The sequence below is a fragment of the Myotis nattereri genome (genome assembly GCF_964212035.1).
Source record: "Myotis nattereri genome assembly, chromosome: 3".
Classification (NCBI taxonomy): domain Eukaryota; kingdom Metazoa; phylum Chordata; class Mammalia; order Chiroptera; family Vespertilionidae; genus Myotis; species Myotis nattereri.
The window spans coordinates 139,451,123-139,465,633 of record NC_138077.1 but is presented as its reverse complement, the minus strand read 5'-3'; the positions used below and the strand labels follow the sequence as shown (position 1 = coordinate 139,465,633).

The following is a 14,511-nucleotide window of genomic DNA, read 5'->3' as shown; positions in this document are numbered from 1 at the left end:
AAATTAATTTCCTGGACTTGCAAAGCAGCAAAAGGAAGGTTTTTCTTCCTTATAAGCCTGCAGGGTTTGATGTTTGGCCCTGTTGAGATCCAAGGACTATCTGGGCTGATTAACATGTATATAATTAAAGAATGCCAGCTAGGGCAGAGCCAGTTCTATTCGGTTCTGTACTACTGTGAAGTAATTTCTTTATGTCTGCATTATTTACCGTGTGTGTGTGTGTGTGTGTGTGTGTGTGTGTGTGTGTGTTTTGGGGGTAGGAGGCCTAGTTTCCCTGGACATCATCCTGCTGCCTTCTTTAGGATTATTGCAGACTCCAAAGAGTAGACAAGCTTTTCCTAGCATTCAAAGTAGATTTTCTTTCTGCTTATATTACCATTTTTAAGCCACATTTTTCATCACATGGTAAGAAACACTGTAAATAATTGAAGTGATCCATCAAGAGCCCCATTCTTGATAATGAAAAATTGCATAACTCAGTAGAAGTCAATTAAAAACCACAAACTTCAGAAGCCTTTGCTCAGTGAAGATTTATTATTATAGAAGGCATTTAATACAATAGATTGGGAGGTCAAAATTTTTTAAAGTTCTAAAAATTCAGTTAAAGCTTGACAATGACCTTGAGTAATAATATTTACACAATATCAAAGTCTATTAGTTCTTTGAAATGAAAAGGGTTTATTTTTTTCTTTCTTTAACATTAGGTATCTGAGATGTTTAAGATTTTATAACCAAATTTGAAACAACATCCCACTGTGGGACACTTTTTTTTTTTCCGTTGAAGGTTTTAAATGATTCGTACTCTTTGGTTGTGCCTATACAATGAAAAGTAGACAAATGAAGTGAGAGAAGTCAGGATATTTTCCTCTGTTCAACCAACTATCTGAACAATTAGAACTTGCTAGATAAATGAACTCAAAATGTTTTTGTTATCTGGTTGCTTGGTTAGGACACAACCAACATTTTAATAGAATGTAATAACTTATACAACTGCATATAATTTTTAAAAAACAAACAGTTGACTTTGTTTCTTTAGATACATCCAATGCTGCGTTAAGAGCCTAAGGAGAAAACGCCAACTGTCTAAAATGTAGTATCTATAACATTTCCTTCCCTTTTAGCAGTTTTTCATGCCCAAAATATAAAATTAACAAAAGAGCAATACTTATCTTCAAAAAACAAAAATATTTATCCATTGACTCTGAGCCTCATAATCTTCCCAGCCTAAGTTTACAATGAGCCTAAAGGCTTAGGTAGGTTCAGCAATCAGGCTGACAGATGCTTAACTCCAACCACCAGCACACATGTGACTTGCTTCCTACTGAAATTAAACTGCCAAATAAAAAGGAGGAATTGTCCCCCTTTTAATAACAAAGAACACAATCGTTAGAATTCTTGAGATTTGGAATTCCAGCAGCGTTGTGTTTTCCTCTTAATGTGTGACAAAAACGAATAGTATAAAAAGTAAAAATGAACCTCATCTAAACAAGCAGTCCTTTGACTTTATAAGGCTCAACATCAAACATCAAATTCTAAAAATACCCAAGACTAGTGAATTGTCAAAGCTGAGGGGAGAACATGCTGGGGAGAGGGCAGATTTTTCTAACCTTTCCATTTATTTTAACCTACTAGCATTAACTTTGTTCATTTCTGTTGTGACACTACCAATCCCACTTACTAGGCACCATGATATTTCATATTCCTATATGGGCATTTGACTTTGACCTCATAAAAAGTCCCTTGGGTCTATAATACTTTTATTCTTGTATAATCTGAAACAAATCCTTTCCTTTTAAAAATCAAACAGACCACGTTATACACACAGTTGACTATTTACAAAGCACCCAATTAAATCCTACTTAATTCTCACTCTAAAAATTCCTTGTAACTGGTGTGTAAAGTACTGATCACATTAAATGCATAATGTTCACAGGCCCTGACAGTCCCATCTAACCTAGAAAATATTACCTTCCTTAGAAAAGAAAGTCTTAGAAGTAAGGTTTTGAAGAAATGAGACCAGAAATCACAGTACAAGACAGATAAATCTACTTTAATATTCACATGTAAAAGTTACACATCACAAGAGATTGGACAGTTTACCGGTAACTAACATAGCTATAGTGAAAATCATTTTTATAAAAAAATAATCTAGAGGTGGTCATCAATTTTTGGTCTACTTAAGTTAATGTTTGAAGATCGACTTTTATCCCTGCTTGAAGGGTTTGCCACTATGCCTTTTTATTTTTTTCTCTCACTGTTGCCTATTAATATTCTTTGGAGGAAGGAAAGCAGAAAGTGTTCATTTCCAAGAGGGTGTCCTTTGGTAGCAAGCAGAGAACATTTTTCATTTCTATGATTTAAATAATCTGTACAAACATGAAACTGTAGTGTAAAATGAAGAATGATAAGCTTTTTCCCCCCACTTTGATTTAACAGATTTCATAAACTCCTTAAGGATCCAAGCATTTCCCTATCCCATATGCAAAATCATTCAGAGTCCATGTTGACCTCAATCAAAACACAAATAACAAACACTGACTCTATGTATTGTATTACACTATCAAGCCCTGTACTTAAAAACTGATAAACTATCTTTCCAACATGTATGCTTCAAATACAAGTATTTCAATCTAGTTTAAAGAAACGGCATTTGAATGGACTCAGAACAAGTTTATTTTGTGATTAAACATTTCATGCAGTCATGCAGGACCACTAGCTATAACTGTTACTTCCGATTCTACACGGTACTTCGCAAAACAAAAACAAATTAAAAGCCAAGCCAAACAGAAAAGACATTCAAAATATCAAGAGCTCTGCAATTGAGCTGAAAAATAATTTTCCAAAAGAAATATTCCCATAGATTTAAAAAAAAGACACACATAATATTTACAAAAAAATATTTAATTAAAAATATCTTATAATTACAGTAGTCTATTAAAGCATATACTTTCTCACACTTATAGAACATCTCTATATATACATGGTATGAAATGTCACTCAGTTATCTATACAATATGTAACATTCTTGCAGGGAAAAAGAGAAAGTTCCCTGCCCCATTTTAATCATCTATTTTAAACAATAGATGTAAAAAAAAAAAAAATATCTACAATGCTCTGGTATATTAGTAAAGCTTCAAAACAAAAATTGAGCTCCTTGGTCACAAGTAGGCTTCTAAAGTCGCATTTACTCTTGCCTTTCTATTTATCAGTTCTGTTACACTTACGCTTAAAAGTTTAACTGCACCTCAAAAACAAAAACACAGAAGTGTATAATTCACAGCGGTTACAGATGAAGAGACAAAAGAGAATACGGGATGTAGAATATTTATGAACGTGCAAAAAAAAAAAAAAGATGTAAGTTTTATTTTTCTTTCCTTTCCCTCTCTCTTGGAATGACGGGTGAAAACGTTTCTAGGATTTGCCGATGTTTTCTCCTTTCCTCTGGTGCCTTTTGCTCTAACTTCTGCTCTTCCCCCTCCCTCTCTAGTCTCCTGGCTCCGGCTCCGGCGGCCGCACACCTGTGGAAGAGGAATGAATAGAGGGGGTGTGGGAACCTCCCCGCTGCAGACTAACTGGCGCCACCGACCAAACTCAAGACATGCTTGATCAACAACCCAAAACAAACCACCGGGTCAGACAACACCCGCAGCCCGCGGCCGGCCAGGCGCCGAGCAGGCAGCTGCGGGCCCCCGGGAAGCCCGGAGAGGGGACCCACTCCGGGGCGATGCCCGCGTCCCTCGCTTTTGTGGTTGTCAGAATGCACCGGGGGGGGGGGGGGGGGACATCGGGCAGTGCCCACGCCCTCGGCGGGGGAGAAGGCAGCCAGAGCCCGCGGGTCACCGGGGGAGGCCAGGGGGTGGCGGGGACCGGAGCGGATCCCTCCCCATTTAGAGTGAATTCCCAGTTACTAAAGCGAAGTACAGCTTCAGTTGCTAACTGGCTGGCAGGGAGAGACGGGGTGGTCCGCCTTCTTGGGAGTTTGCCCTCAGAAATGCTGGGGGCAAAGAACTCGGTGGTGCCTGGCACCGGAAGCCCCGGAGGACCGGCGTCTCGGGTGACCGGCCACTCGAGAAGGGAAAGAAAGGCGCGCTCACCTGGACCGCGCGGCTCAGCGGCACAGAATGCTGTCGCCCTGCTTGTTCACCGCGCCGGCCTGCAACAGCAACGGACACCAAGGGGAGGTTAGCAGCGCGCACACACTCGTTGCTGCCCTCGATTCGTTCTGGGAAATCGGGCTGGCGCGCGAGAACCCCCACCCTAGCCTGCAGCCCCGGGGACCCCCCTCCCCGCCTTCCCACCCCCGGAGAAACAGGCTGGACTTGACAGCCCAGGAAGCGCCCCAGCCCAGTCCCGCCCCGCGCGTTCATCCGGACCCGGGCTCTCCGTGCCCAGCCAAATGTTGGCGGCCCCGGGCGCCCGGAGAAGGGGGGTGGGAGTGCCGTCCTTTTCGGCCACCCAGGCCCCGAGAAGGGGAGCTCCCGCGGCCGGTCACCGCCCTCCTGGACCCCCGCGACGTGCGCCCGGGTGGACGCCGGGCCTCTCTCTCACCGGGTCGGTGTTGAGCGCCGTGAGCGGAGTCCGCGGCGGTGCGGCCGGACAGGTCCCGGCCGGGTGGTGCGGCGGCGCCGGCGGTGGCGGCTGTCTCAGCAGAGCCGGGTGCGTCTCCAGCGCCAGCTGCAGGTCCAGGATGTAGTCGATAACGTGCTGCAGGATCTCCACTTTGCTGACTTTCTTGTTGGGTGGGATGGTGGGCACCAGCCTGCGCAGGCGGCTGTAGCAGTCGTTCATATCGCACTGCAGGCACAGCGCCGGCTCGTCGGCCGCCGCCTCGGCAGCTTTGCAGCGAGCGGCCGCCGCCGCAGCCGCCGCGGCCGCCGAGCCACCCAGGTTGTGGCCGTGCTCGGCCAGGCAGCGCAGCGCCAACTCCCCGCCGCCGCAGCCCGACGGCGCCTTGCGGCCCGAGGGGCGCACGGGGCTCACCGCCTTCATGGCGCGCGCCCTGCGCCCGGTGCGAGCGGACCCGCTAGGGCGAGCGAGCGAGCGAGGGAGGGAGGGAGGGAGGCAAGCGCTGGGCCCCCGCGCGCGGCCGACTCCACTCCCCTTGCCTTCGCGCCCGGCGCGCTCTGGGCACCGCAAAGCTTTTAAGGATCCGGAGCCCAACAATTGACTGGAGGGTCGCTCCGGGTTTTGCGAAGGGAATCTCTGCTCAGTGGGCGACACGCGGCCGGGACCAAAAGGCAAGAAATCTCAAAAGCACCGGCAGGAAAGAAGCCTACCGGGTCCCCAGTCACTCCCTTCGGAGCTCCGAGTATAGCCCTGTCGCCGCCGCGCTCCCCCAACGCCCGAGGTTTCCCCACTCCCGGGACTGACTCACAACCGCGCCTCCTCCCCGCTCTCGCCCTGCCCGACGCGCAGCTGTATTTATAGAGCCTCGCGCCCTGGGGGCGGGGCCAGCGCGCGGGCCGGCTCCCCGCGCCAGCCAAGTGGAGCGGGGCTGGGAGCGCGGAGGGAGCCAGCGAGGGCGGAGGCTCGGGGCAGCGCTGGGGGGCGGGGAGCCGGGCAACCCGAGCGGAGGGGTAGGCGGGGGGTCGGGAGTGGCCAGCCAATCAGGCAGACAGTACCACCTCAGGGAATGGCGCTCCGGCCAATGGGAAGGGCACTCCATTCCGTCAACGCCGTAGGTCGGGGCTCTGAGAAAAGAGCTGGGTGGGAGCCCGGCCAGGCTGGTGTGTGCCCTAGGGAGGGGAAAGAGGGAGAAGTTCCTGCGAAGAACTGCGGGAATGTGCGGCTGGAATTCATTCTCCCTCGGCTCAGGCTGCTGCAGGAGCGCTGAGCCCTGCGCGAGGATATCCTGCCACCTCGAGTAGCGCGGTGCGTAGGGACCCTCCACCCGCCACCCACCCTCACGCCATACCTGGGATTCCAGCGCCTTAAGAAGGGCGCTTTTCAAGAAGGCACGTTCCTTCTGTTTTGTGTTTTTTCCCGCCCTCGCCGTGTCATTATTTGCCTTTTCACAATTGCCGAAACCATAATGATGGAATGGAATGCGTAGCCTTTACGTTTTCCTTTTAGAAAAGGTTTAATGCTTAAGGGGGCAAAAAGGAAAGAATGCCGAATGCAGATTTTTGCTGAAAGGAAATATAAATAAAACAAAAAAAAACGTCGTAGGGTTTTTCTTTTGCCTGTCTAAACACAAAAGTGGGCTCAAGAAATGCAGTTGCTTTTGAGCATTAAATTAGAACATGTAAATATTAAAAATGCATGGGCAGGGAGTAGTTAAAATTCTACCATGACATGTAATATCAATCCGTTTTATGTAAAATTCATATCTGTAACTTAATGTAGGCCATCAATGCACCGCTTCACGTTATGTCAGCGTATCCAGCTTTAAATAAGATGCTTCGAATAGTCTCCTCCTTTTGCAACAAAGCATTAAAATTCACACTTCCAGTCCCTGGAGTCCTGCTTGGGCCTCACTCTGCAGAAAAGCCTGCTAATTAAGGACGGTTCAGTTAGATTTCTAATAGAATAAGATAAAAACTGTCCTTCAAGGGCTCAAAACAAAATTGCACAATGAACTTTGATAGGGCCTTGTGTGAACTCTTTAACAAAAAATGGAGCCCTTCCGGTGAGAAATTAGCATACAGACCCGCCGTCAGTGGACACAAGAATTTTGAGTGCCTTCACCCTGCAAACCTCCCATCTTTAGACAAGCTAAGCGATGCATTAACTCAAGAGTTATTTTCATTCGCGTGCACGAAACGGATTGGCACCTTCGTTTTCATAGACAATTGAATCAGATGTGGATTTCCTTTCTTCCTCTCCACCCTCTGTAAGGAAACCGCTCTCCTTTCCCAGAACTGACGTACCTGCAGCAGGCAGGTGTTTTGTTTAGCCACGTGGGATACCTTATGACTGTTGCACTACTATTTTCTCAGAGCACATTCCTTTTTCCTGATGAAATGAGAAGTATTTAATGCTGGTTTCACCACCCTCTTCTCCCCTAATCCTTATACATTACTATGTATAAAGCAAGTGACATTCTCTTTTACTTACCTGCCTATATAGATGGTCTACACTCTACATGCACACTTATCAAGAAAAGCAGAATTATAAAACCCAAAGGAAAGGCTTTCTTTTCTAAATACAGGCAACGTTTTATATATTCTTATATTAGTATAAAAGCAGAGAGAATGTTGTTATTTTAGACAGAAAGTTGGTTGAGGGAGCACTAGTGGGGGTTAGCTGTAATCTTGGAGACAGTCAGATCTGCACAGATGATGATAATAAATGGATATATGTACAGACATGTCATGACATTGATTTTTCTCTTTCCTAGAGTTTAAAAGCTGCTCCAAAACTTAAAACCTAAGATCTTTCTCTGTTTGGAGAAAGTTAACTGTGCTAATATGCCTAGGGAACACTCACATTTCAAAACTTTACATATCCTACCTTGATTAAAATTAAATTTTAACTTTTAAGTAGTTGACACAAAGAGACAATCATATTCATCTTTTTGGACTTCAGCAAATCTCAGAGGGCCATGCCTTGGGTTTGGCAGGTGCCAAGTGCCTCTGTTTCAAGTTTTGTTGGAGTTGCTCTCTCTGACTGACTTAAAATCAGCAAGGCTGAGTTTCTGTGGGGATACGTTCAAAGGAATGTTCCCCAGCCACATGAACAAGAACACCCAGGAAACATGTGATCCCCAAATCCTGCCAGCAGAGTAGGCAAAACCAGTTATTGTATTCTTCTTCTTGAAGGTTGGGAGACACAGAGACATTAAAAAGTAAAGTGCTACGGAGAATATTATACAATAGAAATAAAGAATAAGACCCTGTGCTTTTTGGTCCCTGAAACCAGAGACTATGACACAATGTATATTTTTGATTTTTAGGCACAGTCACTTACATGACGTCAAAGCTGAAGTCACAAAAGACTCTCCGCACTGATAGTTCAAAACAGAGTTTACGCAGCAATTACCAGCTTTTGGCAAAAACGTACAAGCTACATTACTTCTATCGTGCAAAGAAGGAAATTTAGTTTCCCACGACTCTTCCTTTTACATCAAGATGCTTCACTCGCTCTTGTAAAAATAAGCTGGGCTAGCCAAAAGCCCTTTGCCACGAGAGTGCTAGAGACTAGCAGAATGTTCCTCTATGGGAAGCTGGGATGAAATATTCATAGAATTGCTAGGAAGCCCTGGTGACCAGAGTCATGTGTACACCCCTCCTCCAGACAAAGAGGTCTGCAGCCCTTTCTGGGGATGCATTCTAGAGGCTAATCAGACCCTTGCTGAACTGTAACACCCAGGCTCTCAGAATTCACAATCGCCCTGTGTTTACATGAAGTGAGGGTATCCAAGCATATTGTGCTATTCAGCGCAAATGCCTTTTTAGGACTTGATACTTCTTTCTCCATGGCCGGCAGTGAAACAGTGGGTGGGCTCAGACACACAGATAAACATGAGCGTTCCCATGCCTTGGTCTCTCTCTAGATGTAATTGGCCACTGAAGGAGGCACAGGCATTCTTTCTGGGCATAAGAAACCACTATGTCCTCTGCAACGGGAATGTCCCTTGCTCCAAAAGAGTAAATTGGGCAATGTGGCAGTTCAAGCTCAAGGCTGCTTTATCTGGCATGAAGCGCTACTAACTTACTTGTGCTACCCTGGGATTGCTGATGCCAGTCCCGGGAGCACTGATAACCTTTTGGTTAGCCCCATCTTTGAAAAGGCTTATAAAAAGGGAATGTTATATATTGAACACAGCTGGGCAGATGCGTCCAGCAAAAATGCCTACGTTAGGAGTTTTAAAAGGTAGTCTGTTGAAATAAGAAATAGGTGATTTTTAAAGTCCGCCTCAAACAAATTAAGGACAGAAAAATGAAAGAAAGAGGTGTCATTTGTTTTTACCTTAGGAGATGCCAAAAGCATGGGTGCAAAAGTCAGGGAGCCTGGGTTCTGATTTTGGCTCCTAGGTTTTTTTTTATCATGAAGCTGAATTTTAAAATTCCTGTGCCTTTCATATATATGAAAGGAAGATAAAAATTGTATCTCCTTTAGAAGGTGTTCTTATACATATACAAGAACTTGTATACATTTCTTAGAACAGTGTCTGGCTCATAAGTGTGTAAACAATGTGAAAATGTATTATTATTTTTGGTAAACATCTGAAGTCTGTGGATTGTTTTTTCATTCACTTAAGAATCTTTTGAGAGCAGAAGTTTTTTGTTTTGTTTATCAATTTGTTCTTGCATAGATTATGTTTTTGGTATTGTATCTATCTGAGAAAGCTTTGCATAACCCAGAGTAACAAAGGTATTCTATGTTTTCATCTGGATGTTTTACAACTTGGGAGGCTGGGTTGGCTACATGGGCATTCACCTTACGGAGTCACACAGAGTCCTGTGCTTAGAAGGGCCTATTCTTGGTTTAAAGCTCTGATGAAACCAATTTGCAATGCTCAGTAATTCTTGAACCAGGGTGCTTGCATTTTCATTTTGTACTGGGTCTGAAAATTATGTCGCCAGTGCTGGTTCTAGGTTTTATGTTTTGGTCTATGATCCATTTTGAGGTTATTTTTGTATATGATTCAACCTTTGGGTTGAGGTTAATACTGTTGAATATGTATATCCAATTGTTCTAGCACCCTTTGTAGAAAAAAAAATCCTTTTTTCATTGGGTTGTGTTTGCACCTTTGTTGAAAATTGCTTGTGTATATGAAAATGTCTATTTCTGGCCTGTGAATTCTATTCCATTGGCCTATTAGTCTGTTTTCACGCCATGACCATACTGTTTTGCTTACTGTAGCTTTATACTAAATCTTGAAATCAGAGAGTATTGACTGACTCATTTTCAAAATTGTTTTGGTTATTCTGTGTATGTTGCATTTCATATGAATGTTAGTCAGTTTGTGAATTTCTTCAGAAAGGAACTTGTGGGTAAAGGGGGGGGGGGGGTCAAATACATGGCGACTAAAGGAGACTAGATTTGGATGGTGAGCACACAACACAATATGCAGATGATGTACTACAGAATTGTACACTGAAGCTTATATCATGTTACTAACTAATGTCACCCAAAACTTTTTAATTAAAAAAAGAACGTGTTTCCAAAATATATAAAAACATACCCGGAGTATACAAAGAACACTCAAAATTTAGTAGTAAGAAAACAACCCAATTAAAAAATGGACAAAATACTTGACCAGATAGTCCACTAAATAAGATATACAAATGACAAATGAGCACATGAAAATATGCTCAACATCACAAGTTGTTTCCTTCTATCATGCAAAATTAAAAAGACTAATCACATCAAAGACTAAATGTTGGTGAGGATGTGGAACAAGTAGAACTCGCTACACTGCTGGTGGGAATGCAAATTGAGGAAAACCACTTTGGAAAGCAGTTTGGCAGTTTCTTAAAAAGTTAAACAGACACATACCCTATGACCTATTCATTTTTCTGCTAGACATCTATCCAACAGAAATAAAATCATATATCAAGGGTCACAAAGAGGCATGAGCAAATAAAGGGGCATGAGAATGAGAGATATGTTTATTAAATTGATTGTAGTAATAGTTTCAAGGGCATATGTCAACACTTAAGTTGTGAAAAATATATATACTAGTATATGTACATATATACATGTATATATATTATTTATACAACATGTGACTTATTATCAGCCAATTATATCTGCATAAAGATTTTAAAAGGACTAATTTTAAAATTAGCTACTGGATCTCAGAAGAGTTCTTTCCCTGAATCCACTAGAGTTTGTCTATTAATTTCCATAAACAGGCATTTATAATTTCTCTTTCAATTTTTTAGTTTTTTTTATTTTTCAATTACAATTGACATTCAACATTATTTTATACTAGAGGCCCAGTGCATGAAATTTGTGCACGGGAGGGGGGGGTCCCTTGCCCAGCCTGCACCCTCTTCAATCTGGGACCCCTTGGGGGATGTCTGACTGCCGGTTTAGGCCCGATTCCACAAGAATCGGGCCTAAACCGGCAGGCAGGCATCCCTCTTACAATCCAGGACTGCTGGCTCCTAACCACTCGCCTGCCTACCTGCCTGATTGCCCCTAACCACTTCTGCCTGCCAGCCTGATCACCCCCTGACTGCTCCCCTGCCAGCCTGACTAACACCTAACTGCTTTCCTGCCAGCCCAATCGCCCCCAACTCCCCTCCCCTGCCGGCCTGATCTCACCCCCAACTGTCCTCCCCTGCTGGACTGATGGCCCCCAACTGCCCTCCTCTGATGGCCAATTTGGTTCTGATTGGTCAGTTTCTATGCCAGTCAGCGTCAAAAGCTCCTCCTCCTAAGCAGTCATTGGCTTCTCACACTTCACCCAGATTTGGTTCTGATTGGTCAGTTTCAATGCCAGTCAGCATCTCTGGGCCTATCAACGGGACTTGATCAGAAAGGCAGGGCTGATCAGCAGCCCTGGTGGAGGCCTGGAGAGAAATGGAGGCATGGCTGCTGGAGAGAAAGAGAGAGGCAAGTGCTGATCAACAGCTGCCACAAAGGCTGCGGATCAGACCCTGCTTCTCTCTTCAGGCTTCTCTCTAGGCCTGATTAGAAGCCCCCTCAGCAGTCAGTGCTGGGTCACCAAGTCTGCAGCTGCAGCAGTCAGTGCTGGGTCGCCACAGCAACCCAGCACTGACTGTAGGACTGACTTTCGGTTGGTGGAGCCTCTGGTTGTGTCGGACCCAGGGTTTTTATATATTAGGACTAGAGGCCCGGTGCACAAAAATTTGTGCATTCGGGGGGGAAGGGAGGTTGCTTACCCCCGGCCTGTGCCCTCTCTCAGTCTGGGACCCCTCAGGAGATAACGCCCTGCTGGCTTAGGCCTGCTCCTGGGTGGCAGAGGGCAGGCCCAATCCCTAGGTGCAGCCCCTGGTCGGGCTCAGAGCAGGGCTGATTGGGGAGTTGGGGCGCCGCACCCTGTCATACACAGAGCAGGGCAGATTGGGAGGTTGCGATGCCACCCTCAGTCACGTCCAGGGTAGGGCCGATTGGGGGGTTGGGGCACCGCCCCCTGTCACACTCAAGGCAGGGTCGATGGGGAGGTTGCGGCGCCACCCCCTGTCATGCACAGAGCAGGGCCAATCAGGGGGTTGGGGCACTGCCCCTGTCACTCACAGAGCAGGGTCCATCAGGGGGATTGGGGCTCCTTACCCTGTCACGCACAGGGCAGGGTCAATAACGGGGTTGGGGAGCTCCCCCCTGTCACGCACAGAGCAGGGCCCATCAAGGGGTTGGGGAGCTCCCCCGTGTCACTCACAGAGTAGGACCGATAGGGGAGTTGGGGCACCGCCCCCTGTCACACACAGAGCAGGGCGGATCAGGGGGTTGGGGCGCCGCACCCCGTCACACTCAGGGCAGGGCCGATGGGGAGGTTATGGCTCTACCCCATCACACACAGAGCAGGGCCCAGGGAGGGGGGTTGGGGTGCCGCAGCCTGTCACACACAGAGCCGCAGGGCAATCAGGGGGTTGGGGAGCTCCCCCCTATCAGGCACAGAGCAGGGCTGATCAGGGGGTTGGGTTGCCTTCCCCTGTCACGAACAGAGCAAGGCGGATAGGGAGGTTGTGGCCCCACCCCCTGTCACACACAGAGCCGCAGGGCAATCAGGGGGTTTGGGCGCTGCCCCCTGTCACACTGATCCCGGTGCCGAGAGGCCTCGCGGCTCCGCTGATCCTGGTGCTGGGAGGCATATTACCCTTTTACTATATAGGAAGAGGCCTGGTGCATGGGTGGGGGCCGGCTGGTTTGCCCTGAAGGGTGTCCTGGATCAGGGTGGGGGTCCCCACTGGGGTGCCTGGCCAGTCTGGGTGAGGGGCTGAGGGTTGTTTTCAGGCTGGTGGGTGACTGAAGCTCCCGCACTTAGGCCTCCGCTGCTGAAAGCAGGTATCTGGTTTGTTTGGGTTCTATAATCAAAACACTGTTTCAACTCCAGCTCTGAGATCCCAGCTGGGTGAAAGCAGGTTTCTGGGGTTTTGTTTAGCTTCTATATTTGTAACAATGTTTCAAACTGCCAGTTCAGAGGCCGGCAGCAGCAGGCAGGGAACGTTGGAGTCCTCTGTCACTGAAGCAAGCAAGCCTCATGTTCGTTTCAAGCTGCCTGGCTGCTGGCCACCATCTTGGCTGGCAGTTAATTTGCATATCGCCCTGATTAGCCAATGGGAAGGGTAGCGTAGGTACGGCTAATTACCATGTTTCTCTTTTATTAGATAGGATTTGTTTCAGGTGTACAGCATAGTGGTTGGACAATTATATAATTTATAAAGTGATCCCCTCCCCCTGATTAATTCTGTTACCCACCTGACACCATACATAGTTCTACAATATTATTGGTTACATACCCTATGCTGTACTTTACAATGCCATGACTATTTAGTAGCTACCAATCTGTACTTCTTAATTCTTTTTTTACCCAGCTACCCAAACCCACCCCCCCCCCCTTCTAGAAGCCTTAAGTTTTTTCTCTGTATCTATGAGTCTGTTTCTGTTTTATATGTTTGTGTTTTTTTGTTCTTTAGACTCCACACATAAATTAAATCAGATGGTATTTGTATTTCTCTTACTGACTTTTTTCATTTAGAATACCCTCTAGGTCCATTCTGCTGTCTCAAATTTTAAGATTTTATTATTTTTATGGCCAAGTAATATTTCATTGTATATATGTACCACCTCTTTTTTATCTACTCCTCTATTGATGGGCACTTGGGCAGTGAACATAAGGGTGCATATATCATTTTGAATTAGTGTTTTGGGTTTCTTCAAACATATACCCAGAAGTGGAATTTCTGGGCCATAAAGTAATTCTGTTTTTAATTTATTAGGGAACCTCCACACTGTTTTTTGTAGTGGCTGCACCAATCTATCTTCCCAACAGTGCACTTGGGTTCCCTTTCCCCCACATCTTCACCAGCACTTGTTTGTGGATTTATTAGCAATAGTCATTCTGACAGGTGTAAGATGTTATCTCATTGTGGTTTAATTTGCATTTCTCTGACCATTAGTGGATTAGTGACTTCATATGTCTATTGGCCGTCTGTATGTCCTCTTTGGAGAAGTGTCTATTCAAGTCCTCTGCCCATTTTTAAATTGGATTGTTTGTTATTTTGGTGTTGAGTTGTATGAGTTCTTTATAATTTTAGGATATTAACCTCTTATCAGATCTATCATTAGCAAACATGTTCTCTCATTCAATAGGTAGTCTTTTCACTTTATTGATGGTTTCCTTTGCGTTGTAAAAACTTTTTAGTTTGATATAGTCCCACTTTTTGATATAGTCCCATTTATTTATTTTTTCTTTTGTTTTCCTTGCCTGAGAAAATATACCAGAAAAAATATTACTAAGAGAACTGTCAGAGTATATTGCCTATGTTTCCTTCTAGGAGGTTTATGGTTTCAAGTCTTTAATTTATTTTGAATTTATTCTTATATATGGCTACATATGGCTACATATATAAGAAAGTAGTCTAGTTTCTTTCT

The 14,511-nt window shown here is 45.4% G+C and overlaps 1 protein-coding gene and 1 long non-coding RNA gene across 2 annotated transcripts in view; one reads left to right on the top strand and one right to left on the bottom strand.

The window, feature by feature from the left end:
- Nucleotides 1-2,880: 2,880 nt before the first annotated feature.
- ID4 (inhibitor of DNA binding 4) lies at nucleotides 2,881-5,406 on the bottom strand. The gene is made up of 3 exons (XM_081086542.1): nucleotides 4,549-5,406; nucleotides 4,095-4,153; nucleotides 2,881-3,518 (listed from the first exon to the last, which is right to left on the bottom strand). Exons 1-2 carry the CDS (start codon nucleotides 4,987-4,989, stop codon nucleotides 4,109-4,111), a joined length of 486 nt encoding a protein of 161 aa, XP_080942668.1. The 5' UTR covers nucleotides 4,990-5,406; the 3' UTR covers nucleotides 2,881-3,518; nucleotides 4,095-4,108.
- LOC308515882 overlaps nucleotides 3,907-14,511 on the top strand; it is a 50,110-nt gene continuing 39,505 nt past the window's right edge. The window contains exon 1 of the long non-coding RNA XR_013995676.1: nucleotides 3,907-4,181. This is a non-coding gene — a long non-coding RNA (uncharacterized lncRNA). The remainder of the gene's footprint in view (nucleotides 4,182-14,511) is intronic.